Raw genomic sequence first — 17,529 nt, forward strand, 5'->3', positions numbered from 1 at the left:
TGCTGTTCTTTAATCTATTTCCTATGACCAGTTCAGGTAGGTAGTTACCTGGGAAAGGAAAGTAAACCAATTTCAAATAGAGCAACTGAAAGAAATCCATGCTAATTTTCACAATTGAACAAAGAAAACTGCCCAGAGAGCCAAATATCAAATAACAATAGAAACAAAAGCTTTACAGTTTATACCAGTGTGATAACAATTGGCATATCCCAAATGATAACCTTACAACTTACCATACAAGAGAACACTTCAACTCTATCAACTCTATATGAAGATAAGGTCAATGATTTTTGCAACCAAAATATGGTATCCCTGTGTGTTTGATTCTAAATTAGAGACCCTTGGAATATTAAAGTTATTAAAAGCTCTAGGGGACAGAGGAATGACAAAAATGACAATATTGTAGTTTCCTCAAACATTTGCAACTAAAAGAGTGTCTCTGTTCTTGGAATGAAGCCAGTGTATTTGATTTTTTTTTTTTTTAAACAAAGATTTAGGATAGTAAGCAAGTAGAAAACTTTCAAAATATATATATATATATTTTTTTTTTTTGAGAGAGAGAAATACAGTCCTTTAAATCTTGCTAGGAAAAAGAAATAATGGAGGTGCAAAAAGGGTAAAAAACAAGTTTGCTACCACCGGCTCTCATTGAGAGGTCCTTTTTTTTTTTTTTTTTTTTACACATTTACACAAAAAATAAAAATAAATATAAAAAATAAAAATACTGTCCACCTATTCATTCCTCAGGAAATAATTAAGTACATTAAATGAAAAACCAACCAAATAAAATCATTCTATACAAACCTGAAGGAAAAATTAATCAATCCAGATGTTTATGAAAGAGGAATAGACAGGAAAATTTTTTTAAAGATAAAAGGGCAAGCTTTCTGATATATATTTTCCCAAAAGTAGGTAGAATTGGAAGAAAGTATGATAAACATCTAATCAGTCCTTAATTTAAAAAAGGGGAATGCCTGTGCTTCAGAGCAACAATAGGTTGCCCATTCCCAAATAACCTATGAAGCCAGGCTTTCTTAAAGAGAGTAATTGGTAAGGTTCTCATACTAATTTTTTAGATAATATCTTTAGATAAATTTTCCACTGAAAAAGAAATGAGTATGAGAAGTGTTCTGTTGTTGAAATGAAATGTTTCTGGCTTCAATCCTTTCTAATGTTCTTCCTTTCCAGTTCTCCTGATCTCAATCCAGAAACCTCTGCATCCAGAGTTCATGCATTTTCCTTCTCTATTTTAGTGAAAACACACCACATCGATTGGAAGAATCTTACTAGATTTCCATTTGTTTTGCCTCAGCTCCTACATTAATCCAAACAATAAGGGCCTTTAAAACATTCATAAATAACCTGCTGCTGCTGGCACCTAGGAGCCGAGTGCTGCAATGTTAAGCAACAACAAATTTCATAGTTCAAGAGGCACAGTTAAGGAAAAAGGTTGCTCAGGAAATCACTCTTATTTAGCACAAAGATCCTTAAAAATTGCATGAAATCAGTCAAGTAACTATAGAAACCAATTTCTTCAGCTCCATATCACACGTCTCACACCTCAATTGTCTTTATTATCGTCTGCTGTCAGATCCTTAATCAGAAATGTGAACAGGCTTGATGATTTATTCAGCAGGGAAAAGAATCTGTAGGTCAAGTGAAAAATTTCACACACACACCCAAACACACACCACATCTTCAACCTTAGGTACTTTCATTTCCTTCTGTTCTCAGCAGCTCTGGGGGCAACTCCAGTGAGATCCAATATTAAGGCTCAATTAAAATAAGCTCCAATTAGTGGAGCTTTTTTCTCTGGGGCTAGAAAAGTCAGGAAATGGATATTGGGAAATGTAAAAAGTCAGCTACTGAGAGGAGGCTGCAGACATAAATGAACTTATTTGTTGATTTCTACAGTTGCTATGCAGAGGCCTCTGGGAGTAAAAGCTTAACCAGTCTAAGCTATAAACTAAAACCCCTGCAGCTAAACATGAACTGTGTGAAACAAGGGCTCCATTCCAGAACAGAAAACTGCTGGGCCCAGAAAATTAAAAGCCAGAGGCGTTTTCCATTTAAAACTAAATCCCAGTACCACCTCCCAGCCAAAGAATTATAAGCAGTATCAGATTTACAAAACGAACAATTACCCTGGAAAAATGTAGCCTATTGTACAGTCCCAGATGCTAAATCTCAGAAGTTTCTTTCTTTCTTTTTTTTTTTTAATCCCACATTATATTCCTCCAAGTACACTGCTGTAGTTTTACAAAGAGCCATTTCTAGACAGGCCTAAGCCTTGAAAATAAATTTTAAAAAGAGAGCACATAACTCATTGACCTCATTTGAAGGACTGCCCTTGCCTTCAGCAGTTCCTGTCTTTCCCCAAGGCTTCTGCAAATGGTATGCAACAGCAAAATAAACCCTGACCTAATTGCCAGGAGAGAGCTGCCAACCTTCCCTCCAACACAAAGACAAGCATGGTAACTTGAAAGTCCTACCTCTTTGGCTTTCTGCTTTAATCTCAGCTGTTCTGGATCTTCTTTATTGGAACGACTCTATCAAAGGAAAAGAAAATTTTAATAGAAATTACTAGCATCTAAACACCATAGTTGCCGTTAAATATTTAATAAATGACAATTTTCTCTTGTGATTGAAAACCTTAGCTCCGGGGGAAAATGCCTCAACCCAGTCTGGTGCACTCCCTCCTTTACGCCCCCTCCCTCTCATCATCTGGGCCGGCTGCTGCAGTTCTAGCCCCGAGGAAGCTTATACTGAAAATGATGCTAACAATGTCAGTCAGGTCCAGTTGAGGCATGACGTTGTTCTTGTTAGAACACTAAAAACTAAAAAATGGATGGTACAGATGAAGGGAAAGAAAAGAAGGATAATTGCTGGCTCAAATGAAGGAAAGCAATCAACACTGGCTCATCTTCAGGTGAAGCCATTTTGGAAAAACATGGCATTTCAAGGACTATTAAAATCAAGGATCTCACTGGGTGATGTATGAAATTGTTGAATCACTATATTGTATACTTGATATAACACTGTATGTTAACTGGAATTAAAATAAAAACAAAAATAGATAATATAATACCAGGAACCTGACTTTGAACCAAATCAATCTCCTTCAAAGTATGATTTTTTAAAAACTATATAGAAAATACTTCCCAACGTTTTCATTAGACTATCTTGTCATCTTTGGGTCCTCCATAGCACTCAATTGAATACTATGCACAAGTAAATGCCTAATAAATTTTTATTGAATATTGCTTTCCATATTGATTCAATTCAACATTCAAAAATAAATAATCTTACAGGACTGCTAGAAGGAGAGAGCTACCTTCTATATGCAATGCTATGATGAAGCAAAAGGTAAGGGACTTCATTTCTGAGACTATGAACTTCTGTCCACTGAGAAATATGCTCAGAAGTATTCTTTTTTCTCATTCTGTTTTCTAACTCCTTATAAAGCTGAATATTTGTTCTATGAAATGCAACATCAGCTAACTAAATATAGCTAGCAAAATAAAAGCTAAAATATTTTCTTATTTACTAAGTTATGTGATATGTTTTACTGATGTATCAGTACTTTTGTTAAAGGGAAGTACAAGAAAGAAGCCATTTAGATTTAAAAGTGCCTTGTAATTTTAAAAAAAGATTTTATTTATTTATTTGAGAGAGAGAATGAGCACAAGCCAGAAGGGGAGGGGCAGCAGGAGAGGGAGAAGCAGACTCCCTGCTCAATGAGGCTTGATTCCAGGACCCCAGGATCATGACCTGAGCCAAAGGCAGCCGCCTAATGGACTTGAGCCACCCACACACCCCAAGAATGCCTTGTAATTTTAAACATATTAAGTGTTTACCTATATAAGGCTACCAAAAGCCAGTAACTTTTTTCTTCATTTTGTCTCCTATCTACTAAAACAACTTAACTTTAGCCCGAACTACAATAAACTCCTTTATTATTCTACTTATAATAATAGGACAATAGGGGTCACCCAGTCTGGGTGGCTTGGCGGTTGAGTGTCTGCCTTTGGCTCGGAGTGTGGTCCTGGAGTCCCAGGATCGAGTCCTGCATTGGGTTTTCTGCTTGGAGCCTACTTCTTCCTCTGCCTGTGTCTCCACCTCTGATTCTCTGTGTCTCTCATGAATAAATAAAATCTTAAAAAAAAAAAAATAGGATAATAAGTGTGTACATATGTATTTATTTAAAAATGTGTATGTATGTTATATATTTGTAAGTGTATGATTTTTGCCTAGTATGAAATGGGCACATTTGAGTATCAAGTTTTTATCAGTCAACCAATATTTTATTAATTATTCATAAATAAATTCTACTCTGTGTGACTCTATTCTGAGCCTGGAAATATAGAAATGAAATAACAAGACAAAGCCTCTGCTTTTGAGTGACTTATATTTTAAGAAGAGAAAAAAATAAAACAAAAAATTTTATAAAAATGAAACACAGTTGTGATATGTAACACATTTATGATGGGGAAAAATAAATACAATTGCTCATAATGATAAGCACTATTAAGAAAATTGGATAATGTGATAGAAAGGAATGTATGTGGGGTACTTCTTTGCTAGGACAGGAGAGAAGACATCTGAGAGAAGTGACATTTGAGTAGAGATCTGAATGACAAGGAGGCAGCCACGCAAAATTCTGGGGGAAGAATAAGCAAAAGGCACAGTTATTGCAAAAGCATTAAAATGGGAACAAGCCTGGGAAAGTTGAGGAAAAAAGGAAGGCCTAAGTGGCTGGGCCATAGAGAAAAGTTGAAAGAGATAACGTTGGAGACCATGTAGGCCAAGATATGGAGTTGGGGTTTAATTCTAGTTATAATTTTAAAAAGCCACTAAAAGGCTTGGAGCACAGGAGTGACATGCCACTGCTACCACACTTTAGAAGCATCACTCTGGCTGCTATGCAATGGATGCAGCACTGTAGAGATCTGAGATCAGAAGCACAGGCTTCCAGAACAACTTAGGAGACTGCTCTACAACAACTGTGGTTTTAGAAAAAGGTGAGGGAAACTTGAACTAATGTCATAGCAGAGGAGATTAGTTTGAAATATATTTTGGAGGCAGAGCCAACTAGATTTATGGATTGGATGTAGGGTGTGAAGTAAAGAGAATAGATGATTTCCTAGGATTCTGGCCTAAGCAATTAGAAAGATGAGAATGCCAACTTTCTAAGGCAGTAAAAGGCCAAAGTAGATGTAGGACATGGGAACTCAACTTTAAGGTTGAGATGCCTAATTAGCAGTCTACAATGCCCTCTTGGCACCCCCAAAGAAGGTCAGTGTGACTGGAGCAGAGCAAGTAAAGAAGGGAGGGATATGAGAGGTATCTTTTAAAATCTGGTAAGAAATTTGGATTTTATTTTAAGTGTAAGAGAAAGTCACTAAAGGCTTTCAAGTAACAGAGATACGCATGATTTGTTATGAAAACATTATTTTGACAACAGTATGAAAAACAGATTGTAGAAGGAAAAGATCAGTTAGGAGACATTTTATTAAAAGTCCACTGAAAGATGATTTAGACCAGAGTGGTGACAACGGTGATGAACAGAAGATGATTAATACACTTGGGAAACACAACAGGAAGTGAACTGCATGTAGGGAGAGGACAGGACTCCTAGGATTTCCCGGCTTGAACATCTGGGCAAATAATAGTGTCACTTACTAAGTTAGGAAAACCTATTGAGAGTAAAAGGTATTATGGGGGGAGGAAAATCAGAAATTCTTTTGGACACATTATATTTGAGATGCCTATTGGCCAACCATATGGAGACTTAGTAGGCAGTTAGCTATATCAAGTCCAGAGTTCCACAAGGTAGACTGAGTTGGAAATATAAATTTAAGACAGAAGCAGAGAAGAAGCCCTAGGACTGGGCCTGGATACTCTAATATTTAGAAGTCTGGTAAAGAAAGAAAAACCAAGAGAGAGTGAGAGTATAAAATATTATATCCAATAATAAGTAAACAAGTATTTAATAATTTATGATCTTGTTTGCAGCATAGTAATTGGAAATAAAATACCAATAAACCACTTCATTACACTGGCTGTGTGCTTGTTTACAAAATACTTGACGGGTCAAGGAAGAGCATCTTCCTATCCCAGCTGTTCTTCCCAGTGCAAGAAGGGGTGAGTGTGAGGACTGAGATTGTGGGCCATTGAGAAGCAGCAGAGTGATAAGGTTGTGGTGCACGACATCCTTGTGGGGGGTTGGAGCACATGAGGGTATAGATCAGTGGCCAAGAATGCCAGATGATGAAAGGCTAGAGAGACTGACCAAAGCATGGGCTGGTGGGCATTACTGCCAATTACCTGGGCATTGAAATGAGGGCAGGGGAAACAGTGGTAGCAAACAGAGGAGGCAGCCAGCATGGCTGTTTGGAGATTAGTTAGACTGAGCAAATAAGTAAATTGAAGACATAAGTAAATATATCAAGGATAATGAGAGTCAGGTTTCTGACTGTGGAAAAAGTATTTATAAACACAGAAAGATTTAGGCTAGACAAAGCCCTAAGATACTAGAGTCAGAGGTATCTATATAAACTTATGGTTTTAGAATATATACACTACATGTGTAATATACATACACCATAAATTTATCTCCCAGATCTGTCCACCATTTGAAAGGGTCTACATGTAGCAATGAGCACACTGTACATTCTATTCTTGGGTTTCCGGATAACATTCTCAACTAAAAAGATGCAGGATTCTTTGTAGAAATGGCTGATTCCAGGGCTGAGGAAAGACAAGCAAAAGCTGGGCCTGGAATAAATTGTGCCAAAAGTAAGAGTAAGTTCAGTGAATGATGGCAACATGAGTAATAGACAGATGTGCCAGCTGGAAGAGTCTCCCACTCAGGAGGAATTTGAGTATCAAAATAAATAATGATAGTAATGGATTATAATCTATTGAATCAAATAGAAATCCAAGGCCATTTTATTATGAATGAATAAAAGAGAAAGAAAAGCTCTTCCACATAGAATGCTAGTAAATCTAAAAGATGATGAAAATTAAAAAATCACCTTTCATATTTATAAGTAGTGCCCATCATAGAGGTAGCTGATTCAGGTAGATATCATCTATGGGCACTAAAGTTGATAGGTGCGGGTTTGGTGAGGAGGGAGATATTGGTATAATCTTGAAATACCTTCCTATGAAAAGCTGATTATAAAAGGGAAAATGGCAAATTTGAAATGGAGAGAATTGGCAGGCACCCACATGACTGGGTGATCAAGGTTGTCTTACAACAGGATTAGCTGAGAAGAATGTATCTATTCCTGCTAAGAATTCATAGCCTAAGTCATGAGGAACTATCAGATGAACCCAGGAATTATCAGTCACCCTACAGATGGTGAGGCCTGTACTCTTAAAATCTGTCAAAGACATCAAAGAGAAAGTCATAAAATCTGACTAAAGGAGCCTGAAGAGATGACAACCTGAATGAAACACATATTGTTGAATGGGAAAATGGACCATGAAGGAAAAGGAGACTGGGAGGAGACAGTTGGTAAAATCTGAATGGGGTTTGTGGATTACATGGCAGTGTTATACTGGGTTATACAGCAGAATGTCCTATTTTCACAAATATATGCTAGAACGTTTAGAAGTTATGGACCTCAGGGCTGAAGCTTACTTTCAAAAGGTTCAGAGAAAGGCTAATTAGAGATGATAGTTGTACAACTTGTAAATATACAAAAAAAAACCTTGGAATAGAAAGAAAGGGGTAGCCCGGGTGGCTCAGTGGTTTAGCGCCACCTTCAGCCTGGGATTGAGTCCCACGTCGGGCTCCCTGCATGGAGCCTGCTTCTCCCTCTGCCTGTGTCTCTGCCTCTGTCTCTCTCTCTCTGTGTCTCTCATGAATAAATAAATTAAATCTGAAAGAAAGAAAGAAAGAAAGAAAGAAAGAAAGAAAGAAAGAAAGAAAGAAAGAAAGAAAGAAAGAAAGAAAGAAAGAAAGAAAGACACAGAGATGAAAGAGAATAATGATAAGGGGTGTGTGTGCATGTGTGTATAGAAAAGGTGGAGATGGAGAAAATGCAGTATGTGTTTAAAATGGGGGCATCTGAGAAAAGGAGATGAGGATCCTTCGTATAGTTCTGACAACTTTCCTGTAAGTATGAAGTACTTCAAATTAAATTAATTTTTAAAAAAGTGATTAGTATGTGAAATACTCTAAACGGGGAGGCTGCCAATAACACTACAAATTAAAACTAAAGTGTTTAAAACAAAAAAAATCAGTCTAGTGCCCAACCTTTAGGACTATGCGTACAGAGAAATGTGAAGCAACAGGAGGCAAATCACTGTAAAACTAGTTTTCCTTTCATCTAGCACTAACAGTCCAGGAAAATGTTCCAATAAAGGAGAAAAAATAAAAATATTATATATATTTATAAGATAAATACCTTTTTTTTTTTTTACCTGTTCTTTTATTCTCTAACCCATTTCTGCCCATTCTGGGCAGATTTTTGTTCCATATAATCCTATTAATCCTAATTTTACCCATAAATTTCCAAACTTTCCTCTCTCCAATTCAACTTGGCACCTATGAAATTATATCCTTAAAAAGACCTTGAACATTTTAAAAAAACATTCTTACTTGGGGGGTGCCTGGGTGGCTCAGTCAGTTAAGTGTCCAGACTCTTGATTTCAGCTCAGATTATGATCTCAGGGTCTCGAGATCAAGCCCTGCCTGGGAGCTCCATGCTGGGCAGGGAGACTGCCTTGAAATTCTCTCTCTCTCTCTTCCTCTGCCCACCCCCCCTCAAATAAATAAATCTTTAAACAAACAATTTTTAGTTGGGGGTAGTAAGTATGATCCTAGACACACAGGAACTGATAATGAGGAGACAAAAGATTATACCTCTTAAAATAATTACTGAAATTCATATCATTCTGGCTGTGAGAGATTTTATTAATAATTTCATTTAAAGAAGTCCTTCAGAGAAATCTAAAAGCCTAATAAAAACAGGACAGTTGGCCAATAATAAAGCCAATTCTAACCTCCTTGCCAGGTCATGGTCAATCATAAATCACATAGGCTCTTACCTTGGCTACCCTAAGTAACATTTCTCTTTCTTCTAAATCCTTTCTCTGTTTTTCCAATTGATCTAGCTTTTCGAGAAACTTGAGTTGTGATCTGGTATCACTAGACAGGATGTAATTTTCACTTGCCTGGAAAAAAAGAAAAAAAGAAAGTGTTACAATGATCCTAGGATTAAATACATTCTACATTAGGTATTATAAATCAGCTAACAACAATACCCATATACATAGAGGGCTAAATTTTCAGAAGGTTATTGGTATTTCTGATGACACAAACAAAAAAGAACCTTAGTCATCCTTAAAAGTTGAGAGGTGATTAAGCATTTAAATTTCAGAGCTTTCCTAGTAGGCCACATTCAGAGGGGAAAAAAGAGAAGCCAAGTAGATCCTAACAATAGCAAATAGAAAGCAAGAAAGTGTACCATGTATCTATAGTCTAAATCTTTTCAGTTAAATTATTGTCCATCTCTGCAGACCTTAGTATGATTAATTAAATCTTAGGTCCGTGAAAGACAAAACCAAAACCCAAAAACTAATCACTTCACTAAAAAACTGACCAAAGATCAAAGTTATCAACCTTGTTTCCATTATTGTGTTGGTCTAACCTTGACAAGTGAGTACATCTTTAATCAAAACGCAATATAAGATAAAATAGCAAACATTTGAAATCCTAAGCCTTGTTTTGAGGATTCCTTTAAGCTATGAACTTGAGTAGAAATTATAGTCAAAGAAATTAAGTGTATATACAACTTAAAAATGAAAGCCATAATGAAGTATTTTTGTCTTAAGTCGCTTCATAAAATGATAAAATTTAGTGTCATTTATTCTGATATTCTAGAGTGTAAGACAGTGCTTTCCAATCTAAATATTTTGTAATTTTCTTCATCTGATATGACTACCTATCTTTACTCTCTAATACACATAAGATGAGGGGTTAGTGGTGGGCAATCTTCCCAATCAGCATTTAAGACATCCTGCCATCTAGTCATCTAAGTAATTCAGACATTCAAGCTATGGGATGGAGACTAGGGGAGACTGTATAATAGGAAAACTGAAATGTTTTTAAACATTTAGTCCAATAGTCAGTGCCTGGCTTAGAAACCATAGGTACAGCACCAATCCCATCTTTGTTTTATCCCATGCTTATGGCTGATTCAATTAACTGGGACCAAGAGATTTCATATGCCCGAGATTCCTTCTAAATTAAATTTTTATTGTTGGTATTTAACTAGATCAAAAGAGTATTACGTAGTATAACGAACAAGGATGTATTAGTGCTACTTATTTTAGTTCATGTTTAATACAAAATGAATTCTCAGATGCTTTTAAAGTTAAATAATATGATAGAATATGGAATACATTATAGACCAACCATGAGGCATAAACATAATAACCAGTGGTTTCTTAAATACTTCATCTCTACCATTTTTGTGCTCAGATACTCTGGAGATAGTTTACTGACAGAATTTAATTTTAAAAGGACAACAAATACTAAATTAAAAAGGGGCACAGACTTTCTAAAATTTAACCCAATCTCATCCCTGTGCTAAAATCGCTTCTTCTCCCAACTTGGGATACAAATGTATCTGGCTTAATGCATCTTTCCTTTATTTTTACAGACATTAAACAAATGAGTGCCTCCCCTATTCCTATTGATTCTCCAACCTTATTTAAACAGTAACTCCAATCTTAAAACATTGTTTCCTCTCTACCAAGCTGGCCTAACTGAAGTCTTTATGCACCACTAAATAGAGTGGTTTAACAATGAAAATGTAAGGAGTCAGACCAAATGATAACAAAGCAAATCAAGCAAATCCCATCTAAAGAAAGCATTACAGCCCCTTTCAACTAGAAAACACTGACGGGACACCTGGGTTGCTCAGTCAGTTGAGCACCTGTCTCTTGATTTTGGCTCAGGTCATGATCTCAGGGTCCTGGGATTGAGCCCCGAGAGAGGTTCCACACTCAGCGGGGAGTCTGCTTGAGGATTCTCTCTCTCTTTATCCCTTTCACCTGCCAGCTTGCATGCATGTGTGTGTAAGTACATGCTCTCTCTCTAAAATAAAGCAATCTTAAAAAGAAAAAAGAAACACTGAAGCTTCTCTATAGCTACTGGTGTACAGAAGAAGACTGTAATATACCTTCAGTGGGAAAACACCTGGCACTAGATCAAAAGCTTTGTATCACACGTGTCACTTTCTACTTCTTTACTTAAATCTCAGTTTATGGACTATGATTAATTAGATAATTATATATAAACATGTGAAAGATTACCAAAAGTAAATGGATGTCAAATGGAAAGAGATGATGGAATTTTGCTTTTAATAAAAGTAAGCTCGCTTTTGTGAAATTCATGGGGTAAAATTTCCCACACTGTACAGACAAAAATAAATCCTATCAGGGATGAACTGAAATATAAGGACAGGGCTAAATTTGTGACACAATGATTATTATAATATCAAAGCCTACAAAATAAGTATAATTTTGAACTATATCCAAATATAACTAAATGATTATTTATTTGTTTAAAGAAGGATAATAATGTAGCTACAAATTCAGACAGTGGTATTAACTGTATTAAGGAATGAGTGGGGAAAGGCAGACTGGGGAAAATCAATCAAGATAGGCAGTGTACAGACAAAAAAGTTAAGGAAGTGTTAGCTTTTAAGTTAAGTTACTGAGGTTCCAGGTGGGGTAGATACTATGTATCATTTTGCCTAGGGCAACTAAATCCTTAGAACATATGCTATTGATATACAACAGAAGAATTCCATCTGAGATTTGGATGACACTCATAATAGTAAACCCTACTTGGAAAAATTCTCTTTCATACTAAATTGTACAGTTACATTTTACATAGAAACTGCCCATTGTAAATAAAAGTTCACTCATTTATCTTTGAAAATACATGGCAATTGAGGTAGAAATAGGGGAGAATTCAGGTTTGAAAAATTTTAAAGACTTTTAAAAAGTTACAGTAAAAAGTTAAAAAAAAATTTTCCCCACATCCCAATACTGAAGGCAAACTGATTTTGAGTCAAACTAGATTATTACAAATTTAGGATGTTAATTGTGATCCCCAAAGTAACCACCAATAAAATATCTAAAAAAGTATACACAAAAGGAAATGAGAAGGGGACCCAAATAGTACGTAACAACAAAAAATGAAACCAAAAAGGCAGTAATAACAGAAGTGGGGGGAGGGGGGGAGAAAAGCTACAAAGCATATAGAAAAATGGTGAAATAGCACTTTCCCCTTATCAATAATCACTTTACATGTAAATGGATTAAACTGCCCACTCAAAAGGTAGAGACTAACAGAATGCATAAAAGACTTGATCAACTACAAGTCTACAAGAGATTCACTTTGGATGAAAAGTCATGAATAAACTGGAAGTGAAGGATAGAAAAAAAATTTCATGCAAATAATCAAGGAAAATAGAAATGGCTACATTAATATCAGGTAAAATAAACTTTAAGTCAAATTGTTAAAAGAGATAGAGATACACAAGGGCGCCTGGGTAGCTTAGTTGGTTAAGTGTCCAACTCTTGATTACCACTCCAGTCATGATCTCAGGGTCATGTAATGGAGCCCTGTGGTGGGCTCTGTGCTAAGCGGAAAGTCTGCTTGAGATTGTTTCCTTCTCCTTCCCTCTGCTTTTCCTCTGACACTGGCATACACTCTCTATCTCTTAAAGAAATAAATCTTTAAAAGAGATAGAGAGATAAGCAAGGGCATGATATATTGACAAGAGTCAATTCACCAGGAAGATATACATACCAGACAATAGCACCCCCAAACATATGAAGTGAACATTGAGAGAACTAAAAAGAGAAATAGTTCTACAACAACAGTTCAAATGTCTTCAATATCTCTTCTAGACAGATCAAGAAGGAAATAGAGGACCTAACATTATAACCCAACTAGATCTACCAGACTTTTATGAACTTTTATTCCAGTTAACAATAGCAGAATACACATTCTGCTTAAGTGTACGTTGAACATTCTCTGAAAGGCAGCTATGCTCACCACTATACCACCAACGCCGGCTGAACATTCTCTGAGATCATACATTAGGCCACAAAACAAGCCTATATAAATTTAAATTGATCAAATCACAAAAGAATCTACTCTGCCCATATGGAATGAAGCTAGAAATCAACAATAAAAGAGAAATTGGAAATTTCACAAATATGTGGAAACTAAACAACATACTTTCAAACAACCAAAGGATCAAAGAAATCTCAAAGGAAATTAGAAAATACTTAGAAATAAATGAAAAGAAAAACACATGTACCAAAACTTACAGAATGCAGTGAAAGCAGTGCTCAGAGGGAAATTTATAGCAGTAAATGCTTACATCAAAAAAGGAAGATCTCAAATCAGTAACCTACTTTTATACTTTAAGGAACTGAAGTAAAAAATGAAAGTGGGATCATTACTGCTGATCTTACAGAAATAAAAAGATTTTTGAAGAAAACACTATAAACAACTGTATGCTAACAAAACAGGACCTAGAAGAAATGGACTCTTTCTGAAAACACACAAAAAGAACTATTGATACTGTTTTTCCCCCATAGCTTTTTCTCCTGATGATCACTCATTTAAGTTGGTCCTGCATATTCTTATGAAGATTTATACAAGCAAAGACCTATAAGCAACTATCAATAGTTCTTCCAAAGTTCAAAATAAAGCAGAAAGGAGAGAAAATAGAATGATTCCTCCAGGGAACTTATGAGTGATACAGTAGCTGCTATTTCCCTGAGTTCCTTTTAACCTATGGCTAGGACATCGTGACAATGACCACTCTCACAAACTCAAAACCTTATAAGGTTATCCACATACCACACTGCACAATATTTGATCTAGCTATCAACATTTCTTGGTATAGGGGGAAAAGGTTATCTTTTTCTTTTTCATCACCTAATAAATTCGCTCTCCACTAAAACCATAATACAGATAAATCAAGTGCTTTCATCTTAATGATGGCAAGTGATTTGGTTCATACTACTAGAGACAAGACAGGCTATCCTTGCATTTAATTTGTTTAAAAAGCAGCCAATAATGATAGTGAGCAGCCCGACCATTAGCACTCAATACAATTATTTAATTTATTAAAAAGGACAACAATGCTAGCAGAGTACAGAGCACTGAAGAGAACAAAGCTATCCAACATTCTATTCTAATATATTCTCCTTCCCAATCAAAAGCTATAGAAGTCTCAGGCAGAACAGATGCGTATTTCAATCTACGCTGACACAGAACCTTTGGGTACAATTTTAAACTCTATGTTAATTTTGTCATGTAAGCATATCTAAATCAGGCAAATTAGGAGTGAAACTCTTGTCTACCAATATGGACTATGTCTCAACCATTTTCTTTAAACATATACTTCAAATATGCATCCATACCAAAAAACTACCTTTAACATGACAAAGAAGAAAGAGTTTGTACTTCTTTAACGATTTCCTTTACCTTGTAAGTTGTCATTCGATGCTGAGCAATTGTAGTCAGTTTTTCTAGAAGGCCTCGTAATCGCTCCTGTGTTGCATGGGAGATCAAGTTCACAGCATCAGAGTTAAGTTCTGTAATGTCATGCTTTTTACCTGTAGAAGCAGAGAAAATCCATTACGTGTTTTAGTAGTGGCTGATAATTGAAATAATTAGCACAGCAGGTATTCTGTTCCCCCTGGAAGTCATACCCATTATGAATAAAGGTTTGGAGATTATGATTTTCCTGGTAAAGTCACAACTTCAAAGATCTTAGACATTACATTAATAAAACCTAGCCTGAAGCCTCAGAAAATATAGACATTGTTTCACTTAGCCTCTAGAATCATTCTCCTTGCAAGGTCATTTATAGGACAAAGTTAATAAGAACACAAATCAAGTCTAGTGTTCAGGGAGGAAAATGGTAACTGCAGAAATTAGTGCCGTATTCTGTTAATTTTAGTAATTAAAAAAAAATAGAAAATTACATTTTGCCCTGTTTGACACTGTTAACAATTTATGACATTTATTTCAATGAATTGAGACTGTGGGTCTGCTACTGCCTTGTCTACAAGACATGCCTACACTCCTTTTGTCCATTACCAATCATGCTTATTTTGCACTAACTCATGTTCTGATAAATTGACCTGGTAATTAATTTACAAGTTGAAATGGGGTCAAAGCTTCATCATTTCACTCATTCATTTTAATAAATTCTATTTCACTGTATCTCCCTTCATAGATAAACCAAACTTCTACTCTTCTTTCAGTTAACTAGGAAGAAAGACTCAGGAAAACAACTTGGGCCACATACCCAAAGGCAGAAGCTCATTTATAAAGCAACCTTATCAGTATTTAAATAGTAATTCCTCAGCTCAGTAAAACCACCTGTATCAACAGAGACCTAAATCTAAAGATATAATGAATTGTGTCATCTAATTTAAATGAGATTTTTAATAGTACTATTGTGCTTATTTTAAACAAACATATCAATTTGCTTTTGCACTCTCATCTGAAACATACTCATATACTCATCAAAATGGAATCAGTATAGCAAAAATAAGCTTTAATTATAAGCCCACAAATCTTAAATACATTCTTTGACATTATTCCATAATGAATGATAAACTTCAAAGTGTAGGCTATAGGATGTGAGGGCTATCTGGCTGTGACACCTGTCACTGCACTGATCAGCAGGGTGGATTCAGTCGATCTGGCTGCCAACATGAAGTCCCCTTCCTCTCCCACTCTTCCTCGTGCATCCCTCCCAAAGCTGCAAACTCCCTTGAAAAGAGAGACCTGTCTGGATAGAGGAAGGCCACTATAAGTCAAGTCAACTGATGAATAAAATCTAGTTGGCGCTTTTGAGCTTGTTATGTGATTTTATAAAACGTCTGTGTAATTTAATTTAGGTAATTAGCAAAAAAGGAAGAACACTGGCATATTTATTCTCCAATATTATTCAAAGATTTTTACAAGTTATTTATTTATTTATTCATGAGAGAATTTATTTGTTTACTTATTCATTCATTCATTCATTCATTCATTCATTCATTCATTCATGAGAGACAGAGAGAGAGAGAGAGGCAGAGACACAACACAGGCAGAGGGAGAAGCAGACTCCATGCAGGGAGCCCGATGCGGGACTCGATCCTGGGACTCCAGGATCATCCTCTGAGCCAATGTCAGGCACTAAACTGCTGAGCCACCCAGGGATCCCCACCAATATTATTCAAATAGAAAAATTTTTGCCCCAGATTTCTTCGGGTTAATTTATAGTTTCTGTTATTAAGGAATAGTCCTGGTTCTGAGCTGTTCTGTAAAGATGAAATTTTACTATAAATGGAAAACATTCTTAGAAATACTTAACTCTATTCACTCTATAGTTTGTTTTTTAAAAAGCACAGGTAATTCAGAGGAAGTTTTGCAATTTTCCATTATATTAAATGATAAATTTGTGCTTAATTATTAAGGACTGAAAACACCAAGTAGTTACACCCAGAATCCTCCTTGAAAGCAGAGGTTGGCAAACTAAATTTGGTCTCTTTTTATGTATAAAGTTTGATAGGAATACAGTCTTGCCTATTCGTTTATGTATTCTCTATGGCTGCCTTTGCAGTATAATGGAGTTGAGCAGTAATGACACAAACCACATGATCCACAAAGTGGTAAATCTTTACTATCTGGCCCTTTGTAGAAAAAAGTTGCCCATCCCTGTCCTAAATGATCAGACTGTTCTTTTAGTGCTAAAAACTTTCCTATCATAGAAACAAAGTTTAAGTCAAGCTAGAAATAAAATTTGTCAGGGGGTTGGGAACTGATAAAAAGTTAAGTATCTACTTCTACTCTACCAAAACTCTAGATAATTATATGGTTACATTGAGTCAATACCAGGAGTTTTTCAAACCATCACAGGAAAGTATCATGCTTGTACCAAAATTAAGGAATTGGCTCCTGTATAGTACACAATACATATGCAAAGAAGAAACTGAAAGAGAATAAGAGAGAGATGGAGGAAAGAAGGCAAAGGAGTGAAGAGGGAAGGGCTGGGAGAAAAGTCAAACAAAATGCAAACAAACAGCAAATATTTTATCATCAGCTCCTCTGAATTCCTATTCTTTTGGACTGCTTGTAAATTTTAGTTTTTCATAAAAAAAAGAGAAAGATAACAGAGGGACTCCTGGGTGGCTCAGTCCGTTGACTGTCCAACAACCGATTTTGGGTCAGGTCATGATCTCAAGCCCCATTTTTGGTCTCAGTACAGTCGGCTTGAGATTCTCTCTCTGACCCTCTCCACACACTCTCACTTGCATGTGCTCTCAAATAAATAAATCTTAAAAAGAACGGTAACAGATACCCAAGTTACATCAGAAATGGAAAAAAAGGGAACCCTGGGTGGCGCAGCAGTTTAGCGCCTGCCTTTGGCCCAGGGCGCGATCCTGGAGACCTGGGATCGAATCCCACGTCGGGCTCCTGGTGCA

The 17,529-nt window shown here is 36.0% G+C and overlaps 1 protein-coding gene across 1 annotated transcript in view; it reads right to left on the minus strand.

Annotated features, from left to right (window-relative positions):
- Nucleotides 1–17,529, minus strand: part of TAF4B (TATA-box binding protein associated factor 4b) — a 125,850-nt gene that overhangs the window by 41,797 nt on the left and 66,524 nt on the right. Inside the window, exons 11-13 of the mRNA XM_038543622.1 lie at nucleotides 14,534–14,664; nucleotides 9,061–9,186; nucleotides 2,493–2,549 (exon numbers count right to left, since the gene is read on the minus strand). Coding sequence (XP_038399550.1) covers nucleotides 2,493–2,549; nucleotides 9,061–9,186; nucleotides 14,534–14,664 — 314 coding nt within the window. The remainder of the gene's footprint in view (nucleotides 1–2,492; nucleotides 2,550–9,060; nucleotides 9,187–14,533; nucleotides 14,665–17,529) is intronic.

The sequence above is a fragment of the Canis lupus genome, chromosome 7 (genome assembly GCF_011100685.1).
Source record: "Canis lupus familiaris isolate Mischka breed German Shepherd chromosome 7, alternate assembly UU_Cfam_GSD_1.0, whole genome shotgun sequence".
Taxonomy (NCBI): domain Eukaryota; kingdom Metazoa; phylum Chordata; class Mammalia; order Carnivora; family Canidae; genus Canis; species Canis lupus.